At 41.3% G+C, this 17,653-nt stretch overlaps 1 protein-coding gene across 1 annotated transcript; it reads left to right on the top strand.

Annotated features, from left to right (window-relative positions):
* The first annotated feature begins 1,858 nt into the window (after positions 1-1,858).
* LOC141801493 (terminal nucleotidyltransferase 5A-like) lies at positions 1,859-7,679 on the top strand. The gene is made up of 2 exons (XM_074684541.1): positions 1,859-2,962; positions 3,904-7,679. The coding sequence occupies exons 1-2, from the start codon at positions 2,540-2,542 to the stop codon at positions 4,717-4,719; spliced, it is 1,239 nt and encodes a 412-aa protein (XP_074540642.1). The 5' UTR covers positions 1,859-2,539; the 3' UTR covers positions 4,720-7,679.
* Positions 7,680-17,653: the final 9,974 nt, after the last annotated feature.

Raw genomic sequence — 17,653 nt, 5'->3', positions numbered from 1 at the left:
GGGAAAGGAAGAGGTAGATGATGAAAGCACGTTCTGCTTACGGGCTCATGGTAATCTCTTAATGAACTTTCACGCGTAGGAATGCTGAAAAATTGGAAGGGAGAGAAGCAGAGTGGTATAGGATAAAGGGTGAGGATATTCATTTACAGCAAAGATTCAGCCCACAAAAGGTGAAAGAGGAGAAAGAGATGTCACACATCTAAACATTGACCTCATCTTTTGATTTGAATGAAGCTCGTTTTCACCATTTATCACAAATATAGAGGGAAGTTCAATTTACATAACACACAATAACACACACACACAAGCACATCCTACCATACACGGAGTCCACTTTGGCAGCCTGACAAGGGGTCTGTCTGAAATCCCTTTTGCCAATCCTCTGATGTCGTCAGACATTGGAAACCAAGCCGGAGTCATCCACTTGACAAGTCAAAGGTCAGATAAGTAGCTGCTTCACGGTAAGCATGGCCAGCACTCAGCCTGACATTGAGCCTGTTGCTGAATGGGGCAAGTGCTTAGTGTGACTGGCCTGCTGCTGTGCGTCAAACTACAGGCCTGCAGGTGCCTGTCATTTGAAATTGTGGAGTTTCCATTTCCACAGATCTAAGAAGACGTCAGACACAGAAGTGAAAGCATCTTGTGCACACTTCACCAAACAAATGCTACAGTGACCTGACTATCACTTGATGAAGTAAAATACTAAGAAGATGATATGATGTTACAGTAATCTGACATAAAGACTTAAAGTTACCTCTACATTTGAATATCAAAGGATGAAAATATGAAATTCATTTTAAGGGGACATCACAGAAAATTGGTGGAATCCAGCTCAGTTACTCTGCAAGTTAGTTTATAAATCATGCTCTGTGTCATGATGAGCGTTTGTTTGTTTATTTATCGCTAACTTTGCCTGGATGCAGTGATGAAACCTCTCAGTGAAACGAGCCGTGCAGAGTTGTGTCCGTGCGCGTTTCTTTGTGAATGTGAGTGTCACTGCACATACAGGGTAATCTGCAGTAAGCTGGTTTATGGGCTCGTCTGCAGTGACGCAGGTGTCCATGCCAAGCTCGGCACTCACAGATTGCCCGTGACAACTAACCTCCAGAGACGATACGGCCTATAACCTGCAGACTGTAATGGCAGACGGCGTTCACTCAAACATCAGAGGAGAAGGGGGAAAAATATGCACCATGCTAACTCTATAGTGGAAATGAAAAATACAGCATATAGAGAACAGGAAGAATAAGGGCTCAAGTTTTCGACAACTTAGCCTCTAGTTTGTCAAATCTTCTGTACACACAGTCCCTGCAGTGATGGAGACAGATGAGAACACCACCTCAAGGGGGCGTTGGGTCAAAGCACATAATCAAAGGCACAATTCTCAGACCTTGAGTGGCTGCTCTGGTGCAATATAGCCATTTTGGACATTTTTTAAAATCTGTTTTCTAAACTGAATGTAACAGATTAACCAAGCAATCTTGTTTCTACAGTAAATTCAAATAAAATATAGCGAAGACTGTCACGTGAGAAAATTTTGCAGCAGAAAAGAAACTGTTGATGGCTTTTTTATTTTTTTTTTCAAAGTAAATTTAATCTTCTAGTGATGATAATCTGAGTTTGTTCATAATGCAGATCTATCTGAGAAGAGGAGCAGAGGAAAAGGTTTAAAGAAAAGGAGAAAGGGGGTCTGTCTCCCTTTATTCGCTCGTAACGCCCACTCTCTAGACACGCCTCTGTCTCCCGGCTTGCAGTCAATCATAGTAACAGTGGGATGCAGCGGCAGCTATTAGTGGCTCGGGGCTGTCAATCAATGAGACCCGCCCCGATGCTTCTCAGACGGGAAGAACGGCTGTACACAACTTCTCCAGCAGCTGTGGAGTGAGACCTTTACAACATCACGAAGAATCCACTCAGCAACAAACGCCCAAAATGTAGTGGAGAATACAGCCGTGCACTTCTCTCTGAAAGGAGGTGTAAAGCGGAACATGTGGCAGTCTTAAAGCGTTACCCAGAGTTTTTTTTTATTTACGCTGCAGGGACGCGCAAAATCCGTGCGTAAAGGTGAGACCAAGAATACAGGAACTTCTGTGTTGAAAGAGACGTTTTCTTGGATGGGATGGATGCGTCAGTGCGCCTTTGGGACGTAATAAAATGCTGACAGTCGAGGAACAATCATTTCCAGCTTCATAGTTTATGTCTGCTTTCCAGAGTTTGGCGACAGCACCGGAGCGGAGCGCAGCGCGCAGCGGGGCAGCAGATGCTGGACGGTGACTAAGCCTTACGGCTGGAAAGCTCATGAATTGAATTTGTCTGGAGTGCAGTCTTTATGTAAGAAGTAGGACAAGCATAACGCCGCCCAACTGGTTCTTTCCGTCATGCGTAGAGTCGCTTCTTGGTCCAGTACCGTGCTATGATGATAGACAGCAGCTCTGAAAGTCAAATTCTACAGAAAGCTGCAGCTAGCTGATACCACAACTCCTGCAGGAGTTGGTGGAAAGTTTGTGCGTTTACATCATTCCGTCTACCTCATTCTATCATGCACGACAGCGAGTGCTCTGCGACTGACAGTTGCTCGGACGGAGAGAGCATCAGCCTCAGTGTGCTCAACTGGGAGCAAGTGCAGCGGCTGGACACCATTCTCACCGGCTCCATCCCCATCCACGGCCGCTGGAGCTTCCCCACTCTGGAGGTGAAGCCGCGGGATATCGTCAAGGTGGTCCGGAGCCGCATGGAGGAGAAGCGGATACATGTCCGGGAGGTGCGCCTGAACGGCTCTGCGGCCAGCTACGTCCTCCACGAGGACAGCGGTCTGGGATGGAAAGATCTGGACTTGATATTCTGCGCCGAGCTGAAGGGAGAGATGGAGTTCCAGATAGTAAAAGATATAGTCCTTGACTCTCTTCTAGACTTCCTGCCCGAGGGAGTGAATAAGGAAAAGATCACACCCGTGACTTTAAAGGTAGTATATTTAGTTACAGCATAGTTCTAATGCACATAGATCGATCATATGGTTTGTCAAAGTGTTCTCAACTATTTTTTGTTGAAATGCTTAAAACTTTATTCTCCGTTATCTCATATGCATACATTACGCACGAACACTTCTACACTTATGCGCAACAAGTGCACGCGGATATTTCCTGTTTTCATTTACATTTGACCGAATTACAGCCTGCATAAACAAGATGAGATCTGGCCTGAATTCATCCAACCAGCACAGTTATAAGCCTCCAAATAGTAAAAAGGTCGGTTTCCAATTCAAAGAGGATTCTGTCTAATCCAATTGGAGTCGGATCCACATTAATAAGTCGGGCCTCAGTTACCTAGATACCGAGGACTACCCGGGCGGCTAATGGCCCACCAACAGATGTGATCAGCGCAACATCGACACTAACAGACCAATTGGAGGATTTTATGACTCAAAACATTAATGTCCGTCATTAAAAGAGGCTGTTAGGAAATATGTTTTCCTTGTCGGGGAGATTTTCAGGTTAGCATAGGACAGTCATGTGCAAACATCACCATGAGTAAATTGAAACTTTTATTAATGAAAAAAGTCGAGCTTTTATAAACTATAGAGAGAGAACCAGCACTTTATCACAGCTGAGAAAGAAGGAAATGAAAGGAGGAGGAGTTAAAGTGGACAGGGAAGGCAGGAGGCCTCTGTGTGATGGAAAAAATTCAGTGTGACACATTTTCTTTTCTGTGGCCCCCATACAGAGAGTATTAGCTCTGAATTTTTTAAAAACTGGGTGAAATGTCTTTGTCTTTGTTTGTTTTATGACACATTTGTAATATGAAGAGAGTTAAATCTATGAATAATCTTCTCTTTCCTTTATGTTTTACTGGCTCAAGATATGAGGACCTCCCTTTATTCACACCTGATGTTTGATGTGGTTTCAGGAGGCCTATGTGCAGAAGATGGTTAAAGTCTGCAATGACTCAGACCGCTGGAGCCTCATCTCACTCTCCAACAACCGTGGCAAAAATGTGGAACTGAAGTTTGTGGACTCTCTCCGACGGCAGTTTGAGTTCAGCGTGGACTCCTTCCAGATTCGCCTGGACTCACTTCTCCTCTTCTACGAGTGCTCCGAGCACCCCATGGCAGCCACTTTTCACCCCACAATCCTTGGCGAGAGCGTATACGGCGACTTCCCGACAGCCCTCGATCACCTGCGCAAGCGCCTCATCTGCACGAGAAGCCCCGAGGAGATTCGAGGTGGGGGCTTGTTGAAATACTGCCACCTGCTGGTGCGGGGTTTCCGAGCAGCTGCGGATAACGAGATGAAACTGCTGCAGCGCTACATGTGCTCGCGGTTTTTCATAGACTTTCCTGATGTGGGCGAGCAGAGGAGGAAGCTGGAGTCCTATCTGCAGAACCACTTTGTAGACCTGGAGGACAGAAAGTACGACTACCTGGCCACGCTTTACGACGTGGTGCAGGAGAGTACGGTGTGCCTGATGGGCCACGAGAGGCGGCAGACGCTCAGCCTCATCTCGTCACTGGCTCTGCGGGTTTTGGCCGAGCAGAACGCAATCCCCAACGCTGCCAACGTTACCTGCTTCTACCAGCCAGCACCTTATGTTTCAGATGGCAACTTCAGCAACTATTACGTAGCACAAGTACAGCCTGTCTACCCCTGCCCTCCCCCAACTCCTCAACATTACCTGTCTCCACCACAACACCCCATGTACGCCACCTGGTTGCCCTGTAACTAAAGTGTACAATCATGCACTCTTATCAAATGGAACTTAAACTCCCGAAAAGGAAGAATAAAGATCTTTAATCTCTTCCTTAGCATGAGTAAGGGCAGGAAGCCCAGGAGGCGAAATGAGACAAAGAGAATAAATGAAAGAAAGGAATCAAGGAAGGAGGAGAAGTAAGCTGGATCAGGCAGTGGGCCAGAGGGTTTCCCCTCTTCATAGGGCGCCACAGCAGGGAGAGTCGAGCACACAGGAAGAGAGTCGAACCACCAGTTTGATGACTCTCTCGACCATGCGGTCGACCATTCTCAAGCTTGGCCTTGGAGTTACCAGCTGCCTGGATGGGATGATGTCTCTCTTTTCTGGTGTGAGTTACGGCTCACTGGAACTCAAACTTCAAATGATGAACATGAGCAAAAATAAACACGAAAACCAAACCAGATCGATCCCCGGAGAGTGACACAGGACACCAGCAACGTGCTTCAGATACTGATTTATTGTCAAACAATGCTGACCCTCTGACCCTTTCTATGTGCACTGTGTTTGGACCATTTCACAGACAATGCAAAAAGAGGAACTGGATACTGTTTACAAATCCAAAGATCTACTTTGATTTAATCTTTCTGAATCCTTTGGGGGAAAATGAGACAACAATGCAATGCATGATTTATTTCTGTACAGGAATAACTTTCTTCAAGTGCCTAGATGAAGCCTAAAGGGAAAAGATATCTTGTGGTTCTTTAAAGAGCTGTCGATTGGACAGGTGATAATGAATGTACTGTGGAATGGGTAGTTTACTCGCAGCATGGCGAGGAAAGTCCTTCATGCTGAGGGGAGATTTGGGATTTTTTTTTAGTTTTGACGACATTTAGTTAAAGAGTCTGCTCTTATCTGCAGTCCTGCTGGACGAACACACACATCCTGATTACTAAAGAGGAAGTAACAACATAATCTCATCATCTGTAGAGAGAGGGAGGAGGGTTGAACTGAATCGAAAATGGTTTCAAGAGTAAAGACGATCATTTTGAGGGTTATGTTAAACAACTGTTAAGGAGATTTGGCATAAAAGGGAAAAAAAAAATCTTATCTACAGTTTTTGGGGGATTGCACAATAAGGTGGAGTAGACACTGCTTGATAACCAAAAAGCTTTTTTTATTAAATCAGAGAGAAAGAGGAAATCTAATGAGGAGAAAGGAAACAAAGAGGTCTGGATGTTGAAATGCTCATCTGACACTCACTTAAAGGAGACAAAACGTGTGTCCTTGAGGTGATACAGAATTATAAGTAGGGCTGAACAGTTAATTGAAATGAAGCCAACATCGCAATGTAATAAAATGCAATTTTCAAATCCAAAAGGCCGCAGTTAAAAAAAAAATGCACACAGACCTGAAGGGAATACAGTAACTTGTATTTGTTCTTCCTTAATACCAGCAAAAGTCAATATACTGTTTTTTATGGCAAAAAAAATTACACGTCTACAAGGCTTGAAGTTAAATTAATCTGACAATTTTCTATGGTGATTATTCTAATTAAATAAAGACATGTTGTTGGTATCAATTCATGCATTGGAGAATTGAATTGTTTATGTGTTAACAATCACGTTAGTCATACAAAATAATGATTTATTGGTTGTGTTAAGAGAATAATGAAGAAGACAAAAGACCCTCCCAAAAAATTGCAATCACAACAATGGTAAAAAAAAAATAACAATTACATTATTTTCCAAAATCGTTCAGCCCTAATTATGAGAGCAGTTCATTCCTTTCAAAAATATCTTGTTTTTTAATCTGTGTTTTGTTTACACCAACCTTTGCTTTGGGAAATAAAAGGTGTTAAACTAGACAACACTTGCGTTTCACCACTAGCCATTTTGAAACTGATCTCAGCACGTATACATGAGTTCTGATGTGCATGCACAAGACAAACATTTTTTTTAAAATAGCATTGCTCTACTGAGCTACTTGTGGTCAAATACTCTACAGAGCAGCAATAAGTTCTGATTGAATCTGGAACAGAAAGTAAAGCTGGTTTGCGTTGTGTTTGAAATTGATTTCGTTACATAAACAACCAGTTCTCTCGGTCTCACTAAACCAGAGAAATTGAAACCCTTACACATTAACGGTCAATCCACGTTAATCATGTTGATTTTTTCCTCTTTCAAAATTATGGATAAGCAGTTGCAATCCTTTTACATGCACTATGTACTGGAAAAAAAGTTTCCTTTTGAGGTGTTGAAAAAAAGGGAGAAAGTCTGCACCACACAGTGATACAACAAACTGTGTTTGTCAGAGGGGTGGAGGAAGGATTATGTGTGCACGGATGTAGCAGCAGAGCAAGTTTTGAATGTTGAGTAAAGCTATGCTGCTTGTAGAGTCAGACACCAAAGCAAATGTTTTACTAAAAAAAAAAAAAGCCTGCATTAAGCCTAAAGATGACTTAGCAAACGTATATTCCATCCTCTCTTTTACAGAAGAGCTAGATTCAGGATGTGTGAGCAGAGAAAAAACTCTTATCTCATCTAAGCATGGAGAAGCACCAAAGACAGAGGGATAAAGGCGAAGTAGGGATGATAAATAATCACACAGATATTTGAGTTGAAGTTTTTTTTTGTGATTGTTAAAATAACAGCTGTACATTTTCAACTTTACAAGTGCAAAAGACTCAGCATATTATCTCAAACACGGCAGATCTCCTATTTTTCTATCAATCTCTATTTTTGTACAGTCTGTGTTTGGCTGATGTAGCAGGAAGATTCAAAGCTGTGTTGTTGAGTCTTTTTCGTGTGTGGTGTGTGCGATTTTGTGTTTTTTTTTTTGGCTGATGAGGAGCAGTGCAGGTGAACACAGCAGCTTTGTGAAGATACAGATCTGACTTATGTTCATTGTGTGTGCGTGCTCTGAGCTGTTGTATGGGTTTGTGTTGCTCTAAAGAGATTGTTTCATTAATTTGCGTCTTGTTTGCAAATGCCCTCTTGTTTGGACATAAAAAAATGGCATGATAATGTGTTCAAGTTGACCAACTTGAGAATTAAAAGTTTAAAAAAAGAAAAAAAAAAAAAACAGCATCAAACGAGAGGTGTTGCAGTTTTTTTTCTCACTCATACCCCACGCATGAGATTTACAGGTTTCCTAGAAGTGTTGACCCTCCTGAACTTCGTGCTAGTGGAGAACCACAGGGCCCAGACTCAGCAGGTCAACGCCCTGAGGCAACCGCACAATCCCACAGGGCACAGCAGCAGCTGCCAGCAAGTGACAGCTGAACGTAACGGATTTCCCCTTCAAGGGACGTCATGATTCACGTCAAGAACCCCGAACTGCCGTCATCGTCGGATTGCCAAGCTTCATTAGCTCTGAGTGTTTAACAACAGCAGGTAGATTTCATGAAATGCACAGACCTTACTACCAGCAGAGCCTGGAAGTCCCGGGACACATGGGAGCTGACTGAGAAGATTGGCTCCAGGTCTGCGTCTCTCTTAATGCCCAGAGGCCTCAGCCTCCAGATGTCACTTTCCCTGCTGACACTAGGAAAAAATACTTTGCTTAGATTCTCTCTTTCATGATGTCTTTGATATTTTTCTCTTCAGTCTGTCTCTTTTTTGTCCTATTTTTTAAAATTCCGTGTTTATCCTGAACTTTTACCTTATTTCTTGGAGTACTACCTTTAAAAAGTTCAGGTCTGGTGCCTCTTTGATCAGGTTACCCTTTACTTTTTTATTGTCTCATGTAAGAAAACTAAGTTTGAGCATCCTAACTCCTTCTTTTTTCAATTTTTGTCCTTAATGCCTTTCATCTGTGCCTGTGTGGGATTCTTGAGGAATTTGAGCTGCGAAAAGATGAGCCTCAGAGAGGAGAACGGGGCCAATGTTATCCCCTGTTAAGAGGGAAAGGAGTGGACGCTAAATATAGGCCCCCCTCTCAGCCACTGTAAGGACATTAACCCATCTACAGAAAGCTGATTAGCCTCCCTCCATAAGCATGTGCTCACTGCTCTGCTGTGGTTACTGCCAGACTTACCGGCTATTGCACTGTAACACATACCTCCCCCATCTCCCGTCGTCTTTTAGGTCACTCTCGCTGGAAAGGACAAAAAAAATCAGGCTACTTCCTTATCAAGAGCTTAGAGGGAACTGAGAACGAGGGATTGAGGCCTGCAAGCATGTTGCACAACAAGGAAAAGGACCGAGTTGCTGAACACAGACAGTTCAGGATTTAAGTTCAAGTGCTGCTTTTGAGAAGTGCAGAAAATTCACAGGTGGGCTGAGCCACTTCAGAAAGTTGTGTTGGATTTTTTTTTTTTTTTTACAGAATCCCTTGCTTTGAGTGGGATCTGTGCTTTCTCACAGGAAAGTCTCATCTTGCCCTCTCTTAACAGTCAAATGTGTTACTCACTGAGCATATTAAGCCTGAAAAAGGTGAAAGGAGGTGCTCTCCACAGCAAGTAGTTTAACACTTGGTTTGACACCTTTCCCCAGAAAAATTATGTCAGATATAAAAAAAGAAAAAAAAAAGCACTACAAGGAAATTATCACTTGTCTTGCTGGGTTTAAATTTAGTTTTTTTTTTCCAGTTAAGAAATCCTGACAGGAGCTTTTGTCAGTGATGAGCATGTTACTCAACCCTAAATTGCTCTTACTGTTATTCAGCGGTATTCCTGCCCAGCTACAGGAGAGTCGAATGCTAATGGTCACATTCGTACCAGTCCCAAGCCTAAATAAACAAATGAGGAGGGTTGTGTCAGAAAATGCATCTAAAATGTAATCTAATTGTTAATATATGGAACATGATTCAGAAATGTAAGACATGGTCGTCTTTTAGTTGATGGCTGCAGGTGTCTGCCCTCAGGTTTTTAAAAAGAGTTGCTTTGTAAAAGTTGATTTTTTTTTTTTAACTTGCCATTTCAATTTTTTTTCAAAGATTGAAACACCCTCGGCTCTCTGTTTCCTGTGTTTAATAGGTTTAAAGCTAAAGCTAGCATCTGGTTAGCTCAGTTCTGCAGAGGACAGTAAATAGGAGTACAAAGCTTTCCCACCTCTATCCAAACTTGACTTAAAGCATCTCTACTTCTCACCCAGGAATGCAATATATAATTTATTTTGGGGTATCTAGTATTTCTTACAGCTTGTTCGTGTGGCGAGTGTAGTGAGAGTATTGGTAAGCTTTGGCTAGCCTGGACAATGAGTCAAGCTAGGAGTTTCAAGACAGGCAGAAGCCTCTTTACATCACATTTTGCTGATAAGACTTTTTGCTACAATCTTAAGACCGATCATCTAAGATCCTGAGCACTAAATTATGTGTACAAACCAACTGGCAACCTCCGGTCTAAAAATATGAGACAATCCTGAAGTGCTAAAATCTGCTGTTTCTCGAGTGTCTGCTTCAGGCTGGCTCCAGGAAAGTACTGGAGGTCACATCCACACCAAGCCAAAAAACAGCTGATTCCACAGCAGAAATGAACATCCAGTCTGAATCTCTGATTTCACTATCAGCACACACTCTATGGAGGTTAGAAGATATATTTGAAGATATTAAGATTATTAATTAAATTTACCCAATCAGAGGCACAGCCGAGCTCGCGTGAGTGACGGCTGCCCTGTAGCTGTTGGTCTGAAGACTCAAAGCTCGCTCCACTTTCAATATGTCTGCGTCAGCTGATTTGCCTCCAAAATCCATTTCAGAAACAGATCGATGACATCGGGGAAATAAACATACTGGTGAACTCCAGCCGAGGGAACACAAGGCCATCTGTGAAAAGGTGAACGCTGTGAGCAAAACCAGAAGATCTGCCGATAAAAAAGAAGACGTATGTAATCAGATATTGTTTCTGACAGTCCGACAGTGAGTTAACAGTACTTACTAGGAGGGAAGTTTCTTACATCTCAGGCCCTGGTTACACTGGAACCCATACTGTGGCCAAGCACCTTTGAGCCCGAAAGTCCAGTTTGTTTGGGCATGTGACCGCAAGTGTAAAATGCTCAGGCTCTGCAGACTTCACTGCTTTGGCATTAGAAGAGGTGTGCTTCAACCCGTTAAACATCATCTGCAAGCACAAGCACGTGGATATGATGTACAATCCATGACATATGATCGCTGCGGCTGTTCCCCTCAACAATCGTATTAAACAATAATGGGGTTGTTAGAGGGCTGTGTCAGACCAAAAGGACTAAACATGAGCCAAAAAGTCACTTAAGTCATAATAATGTTCTCCGTGTTCCCCAGTGAGCAGACTAATGAAAAAAGACACTTTATGATAATGCAGGTGGGAAATGCGTGTGCCATAAGTCTGGTTCATATTGAAGTAGTGGTTGGCCAGTGTGACTGCGCCCTAGCAGTTTAGAAGACATCAAGATAACAAGTTTTGCATCATCAGAAGAACAGCTCACTGAACTGACAGGCTCAAACCTCTTTTCCTCACAGTACATCGACCAAAGTTAGTTTGAGTCAGCATTTCCAACAACACAATTAATAAAAACTAAAACAAACCATAAAACGCTAAAACATGAGCAGAGTCTCAAGCATGGTTAAAAGCCAAAAAATAAAAGTGGGTTTTAAGACTTATTGTAAAAGCAGACAATGGGGGGCTTGTCTTATATGGAGGCATCAATCATATAAGATAATAATAATAATAATAATAATAATAAAAATCAATAATCAATAATCAATAATTAATAAATGAATAAATAACAAAACAAATAGATAATAAATAATCATTCTTTTTATCTTATGTCTGAAAAAAAAACAAAAAAAACGCCTAAGCATGTCTGGTGGTCTGCCCAACAATGGTGTCAAAAATGTTTGTAATCCACGGTGGTATCCTGATGTGTTTTGGCACTGCGAGTTAGAAAACACTGGGAATACCACATCTGTTTGAAAACTTGGAGCTATGGACATCCTTCAAAGACAAAACTTATGTTTAAAAAAACACGCAGGCATCAAAGCATCGTAAAGACAAAACATTCCTTGATGATTTATCCGCCTAAAGAAGCGCTGACAGATTTATTTTCTACAGATTTAGTTATTTCTCATCCTCTAGGAAGATTTTCTATTATATCTATCAGCACAATGGTTTGTATAAGTTTTTCAGACAGACTCAGATCAGAGGAGACAGACATGCCATGATGGATGTCCTCAGAGGACATATTTCAAGATAATATGATAATCAGACTTGTAAAGTCTACCATGAGGATGATTGATCCGATGGAAGACAGACTCTGAGATGTAGTGTGAAAACTGAAAGCTTTACAAACACACTTTGATTAACTTCTCCTTTAAAATGTTAGGGCTAGGTCTGTTTAACCAAATATGAAGGCTGTTAGTTGTTAGGGCTGGGTATTGCTATAAACTACATGGTTTGATTCATTTGGATTCTTTAGGTTGCAATTCGATTTGACTCCATACTGATTGGTGGTTTGTCGCCTTGGAGCTATAAAACAACCCAGACATCAGACCTTGAAGCTAAAGGAGCTGGCTCTATGCTGCTGCTGCTGCTGCTGCTTTGGCTGCTATTTCGTTGTTGTTTGGTCCTAGTCCATACAATGCAAATAAGTCGTCCCCCCATGCCTGGAGGTGATGCATTGATTCATTAGTATTTTTACCAACCCCATTAGTTGCAGTAACGGAAATGAACAACACCAGTCAGGTCAGTTAGCAGCTTGTTAAACACAAAGTGCTTAAGGGTGTTCTTCATGAACAAAGAGAGATGAGGACAGCTTAATGAGGAAGACTTTGGGAGCTTTCAGACCAGAAAAATACACAAAAAAGGAAAAGAAGAAATTGATTTATTGTGTGCGATGTGGAACAGGAACAGCTAAAATAACAGAGTTATTATTATCTACAACACTTGTGCTTTTTGGACCACAGAGTGAGACAGGAATCGTTAGCACATGAAGATGTCTATCTGAAAACATGCACACGTATGCATGCATATACAAAAACAAGAACGCATGCATGGACACACACACACACACACACACACACACACACACACACACACACACACACACACACACACACACACACACACACACACACAGGTCTAGGGGGGTTGTGTTGGAAATATACCAGTTGGAGCAGCAACAGGGCCAAGAGTCCATCCAGCTCAGCCCAGCCGGGGTCAGAGGTCACAGAGTAAATCAAACAACAGCAAGACAAGACTGTGAGAAACTGGGATGTGTGTCTGTCTGTGTGTGACAGAAAGCAAAAGAGAAGGATGAGGGGAAAAAAAAGTGTGTGTGTGTGTGTGTGTGTGTGTGTGTGTGTGTGTGTGTGTGTGTGTGTGTGTGTGTGTGTGTGTGTGTGTGTGTGTGTGTGTGTGTGTGTGTGTGTGTGTGTTTGTGTGTGTGTGTGGGCATGCATGTCTACATTTGTGTATTTTAGCTGTCTGTGTATTTGGGTTTTGGGAAAACTCAAGTCAGCGTCCAGTGTTCAGAGGGAGATATCTGGGGATGTTGTTGCTTTTAGAGATTATGAATAACAGTCATAAACAAAACCTGATCCTCTTGATTATTAGGCAACACAGAAATAATAATTCAAACATCTGGGATCAAGATCACTAAGGAAGTTTTTCAGTGACACTGGATGCCAAACGGCTGGCCGGTTCTGGTAATAAATCAGATTCATCCTCCATCTCAAGTGTTGTGTCCGGCAGTGTAAACAGTTGGGGTAGCTGAGCCTGAGATGGTGCTGAAAAACAGCAAGTAAGACAGATCTATAGTTTGACACAGTCCAAAATGTTAGCCTTTTTTTCTCAAGAGTCACTCAATAATAAATCTATAAATAGATCTGCAGCGTTCTCTCGTGCCTGAGGGTTTGCATGCATGAATGATGCTGCAATAAAGCAGGTTGCAAAGTATGTTGGATCACTTTGTAAGACTGACTTGTCAGAGGTTGCGCTAAAGGCAAACCATCAGCAACCATCATGTTTACAATCTATGCATGTATGAGCTTAACTTAAGCACATTTTAAAAAGATAGAAGAGATACAGACTAGTCACAAAGAGACAGTAGTGTTATTTTTGTAGCTAACCTTTTTTTAAAGAAATTGGTTAAATGTCTACGTTTGGATCACAATTAATGTGTAATCGCTAATGTGAAGATTTAATCACACATTCACACAAAACAGATCTTCAGCTTTTCGTTTCCTGGCTAAAGTGCGACACAGTCGCCATTAAAACGGTAAGATCACCAACTGGGTTCACACCCTACAACTACTTTGTTCAAAACCCTCTGAGCTCTCTCAGCATGATGCTAACTGTTACAAATCAGTAAACTATGTCAGCATGTGGGGGTCTTTCTGTCCACTGAGTTACAGCCGACTGCTCAGTCTACTTTCTTATTCCCTCATACAGAGAAGGGTTAGGGATGTTTTTTTTTTTTTTAAACTATGTTAATAAACCTTCTTGTTCATATTTCTTTGCTCAGAAAAAGTTGCAGTTGTTTTAGTGTGAAAATTAAAATTAGTTTCAACTGCTGGAAAATTACTTTGGAGAAAATCTGTCTTTATAGTTTCTTTGTCCTGTTTTTTTTTCACCCCTTTTGTCACAAATGTTGATGTTGTAACTATCTTTTAACTGTCTAAAAACCCAGTTGGTGCTCATAAGATTAGCATTTAACATCAAGTATCAGAGGAAGTATTGCATATGCTCATACTCCATATTACTTTGTGCCACATGTGGCACATTACATTTTATAGATTTTCCGATTTCACAAGATAAAGAAAAGCTTCAACTTCTGGCCACAATTAAGGAAGAGACTTTATGAGTTTCAGAGTTGTAGCACACAGGATCGAACCAGTTGACTAATTTTAGTAATAACATAATCTACAGATAGAAGGAATCATTGGTAAGTAGTAATACATGACTAAAAGGACCTTGCATAGAATGATTTGTAGTTTCCTCCGAGTTTGTAGATCGATTGGGAACTTCAGCAGAAATGAAGGATTTGTTAAAGCTTGTGCATGAAGTGTGCGGTTTGCATTGATCTTTGTGTCCCAGAGGGTGCGTCATTTCAGTGCTGATTCTGCCTAATGCATGTGTAAGTTGTTTTATTCAGTCAAACTAAAAAAGGCTCACTCTGACATTACTGGAATTGTATAATGTATGACTTTAGAGAATCTTAACCATTGAAAATTGTGTACAGGAGGGTAATTTGGTAGTTTGCAGTCATGGCTTGGTGATAAGGCAATGATCTGTACTGTGATCATTTTCCTTAGTAAAAAAACCAAAACCACAAAAGTTTGACAAACAGTTGATGTATTTAGTTGATTTAATCTGTAATTACACCATCCAAACCCTGGAAAGGGAGGGGGAGCTAATGCAACTTAAAGGCCCCATATTATGCAAAAAACACTTTATGAAGTCTTTTCGTGAAATTTGTGGGTCTTTGGCTTTCCTCCCAGCCCACAAAATGTGATATGTAATAACAAAACCTGTACTTAGTAGTGCTTGTGAATGTAAAATCCTGACCTAAAACGAGCTGTTTGGATTTTGGGGATTTGCCACCATCAGCGATTCCCTTTTTTGACCAATCAGGAGCAAGTCTAACCTGATTGGTCCACCGGAGCAGAATATGCCAGCTACACTCAGTAAAACTGTGCATGTGTGTGCTAGTCACTTCACGGCCGACTGCTTTTCCAAATTTGGACAGTACAACAGAGGGCTAGCGAATAGACTGGTCCTGAATCCAGGCGCATTACCAACCATCCACCAACAAACCTCAGACCCTGGAAATGTGAGTATTTTAAATGCTGTGTGCTGTGGAGTAGAGGTAAGAGCTTTTCCTCAGTGCTTCCCCGTCTCTGTGTTAGCTTCAGGATGCTAACTCTAGTTGCAGTTAGCCTGTTGTTTTAGCCTGTAATGTTACGGTAAACGGGCTTCACTGTTTTCTAAACATTGTGCACTCGGAGCTCGTGGCGCCGCTCTCAGTTACACAGGAGAGTGGGGCGGTATCAGTGGTGTCTCATTTACATATGAAGGTGACGCCCACTAAATCAGACAGCTCTGAACAGAGGAGCTATGAGAGCCTGGAAACAATGCTGCTGTGCTTGATTTATTGGCTTTTTGGACCAAAACATGTTACTACCATTTCATGAAGACATCAATTATCCATATTAAACTGCAGAAAAGGAGCATAATATGGGGCCTTTAAATGTTAAATTTAACATTAGTTGCCACTAGAGCTTTTTTACCCGGTCATATACATGTATAAATAATCAACAGTTTGGTTTGTTAGAAGCAGACAAGCAAGCAAGCAGGTCTAGTGCAATACTTTTAAATTGAGTTTATAACACAGAAAAAAAAGGAAGAGAGATTTTTTTAGAAAATATATTCAAGTTGACGACATCAAAACCCTGATAACTTTTATTCTCAAGCTTAAATTCCCCTGGAAAGAGAAGAAAAGGAAGATGGCAATAGACAGCCAATCAAGTCACAGAATGAGAGGCTTACACACGTTTCTAGTGGAGAAACGGCTGAAATGAGCAACAGTGACGCTAAAAAAAAAAACAATGGTGGTCACTTTGCATTATGCCTTGTCTTAAGCCTTAAAGGAAGAGGTTTTGGGTGTGAAAGGTGAAAGAATGATATCATTACTGATAGTAACCTCATACCAATCAGGTTGTTCATTAAAGAGAAGAGAGAGTGAGGAGAGAGTTGACTAACCCTAATCCAAGTTAAATAAAGTTGGTCCAATAAATATCTTCTAACCAACATCCTCTCTAATTGTTGATGAATCTTTTCATTAAGCTGTTAATGTGATGTCATAAACAGTTCATAAATGCTAAATCCCACTGTTTTTTTTTCTTTTACTGATGTTTTCAACAATGTTGAAACAATTCTCTGTTTTACTACGAGCCATGAGAGGCTGATCTCTCTCCTGCAAGTAACATCTGGTACATTGCTCTATAACACGCACGCTAACATGCACATGAAGCCATACGGTCCTGCCAAAGCAGCACTTAGCCAGCACACAGTCAGAGTGAGAATCCAAGGAAAGGCAGAGTCCAATGAAAGTGAGGAAATATGACAAACCCAAAAACTGTTCATTCCTGTTTGAGGCCACACAGGTGTTCAGTCACTAAAGTGAAAACAAAGCTACAAATGAAAACAAAGAGTCAGCGTTATTGTTCTCTTTGAGCACTCAAACCTAGCAACCAAGAGATTAAAACCATCACAATCATCATCACTTCTGGCATAAATGTGAGAAAAACAAACATTTCTGCTGTTATCACCAGAGCTGTTGGTTCTTATCACGCCGAGTGCGTCATTAAAACATAACTTTAGAAAGAAATGCTTTCTTTGGAGCTTTTCCCCTGAGTCTGACTGCAGAACAGCCGGCTCTCAAAATGCATGAGTCTGCACTTGTTTTTCCAAGTCTATGAAAAATAAATGTGCATGCAATCATAAAAAACAGGCAAACATTGTTAGGTTCTGCTGATCCTTACTTTTCAAGTGTATGATTGGTGCTTGAAGTGAAGGTTCCAGGTAGAATCAGGGTCTGGAGTTGGTCATTAAGTGAAGTTAAAATAGTTGGTCAAAGTCCCCTTAAGTATAAGGGTTTAAAATGTGTCTACATTCATGTGTGCACGCATCTGCCTGTTTCTGTTTACAGCACCCGAGGAGGTACTGAGAGGCTAGGATAGATTCACCCCAGATGGTGAGGAAGCAGAAATAAAAAAAGACACTACACTTACCTGGAATGCTTTGACTCTAAATAATGCTGAAAATCTAATCTTTGTAAATATACAAACATGTCAAAGATAACAAGCAACTTCTATCAGTAAATCCTCTTTTTTTTATACATATTCATTTTTATAAAAGTGCAAAGAGGAGCTGTAATACGAGTTGAAATCTAAATAAATAACTTAAAAGAAGCCAACATTCTTCATTCATGAATCATTTAAGTTTATGACAGACAGGCTGCAGCACAAGTACTCAGCAATTCACTGTTACACCACT

This window comes from Halichoeres trimaculatus, unplaced genomic scaffold (assembly GCF_033239565.1).
Source record: "Halichoeres trimaculatus isolate MK-OKI-2021-1 unplaced genomic scaffold, fHalTri1.1 fHalTri1_scaffold_13, whole genome shotgun sequence".
Lineage (NCBI taxonomy): Eukaryota > Metazoa > Chordata > Actinopteri > Labriformes > Labridae > Halichoeres > Halichoeres trimaculatus.
The sequence above is the reverse complement of the archived record's forward strand: the minus strand, read 5'-3'. Positions and strand labels throughout refer to the sequence as shown.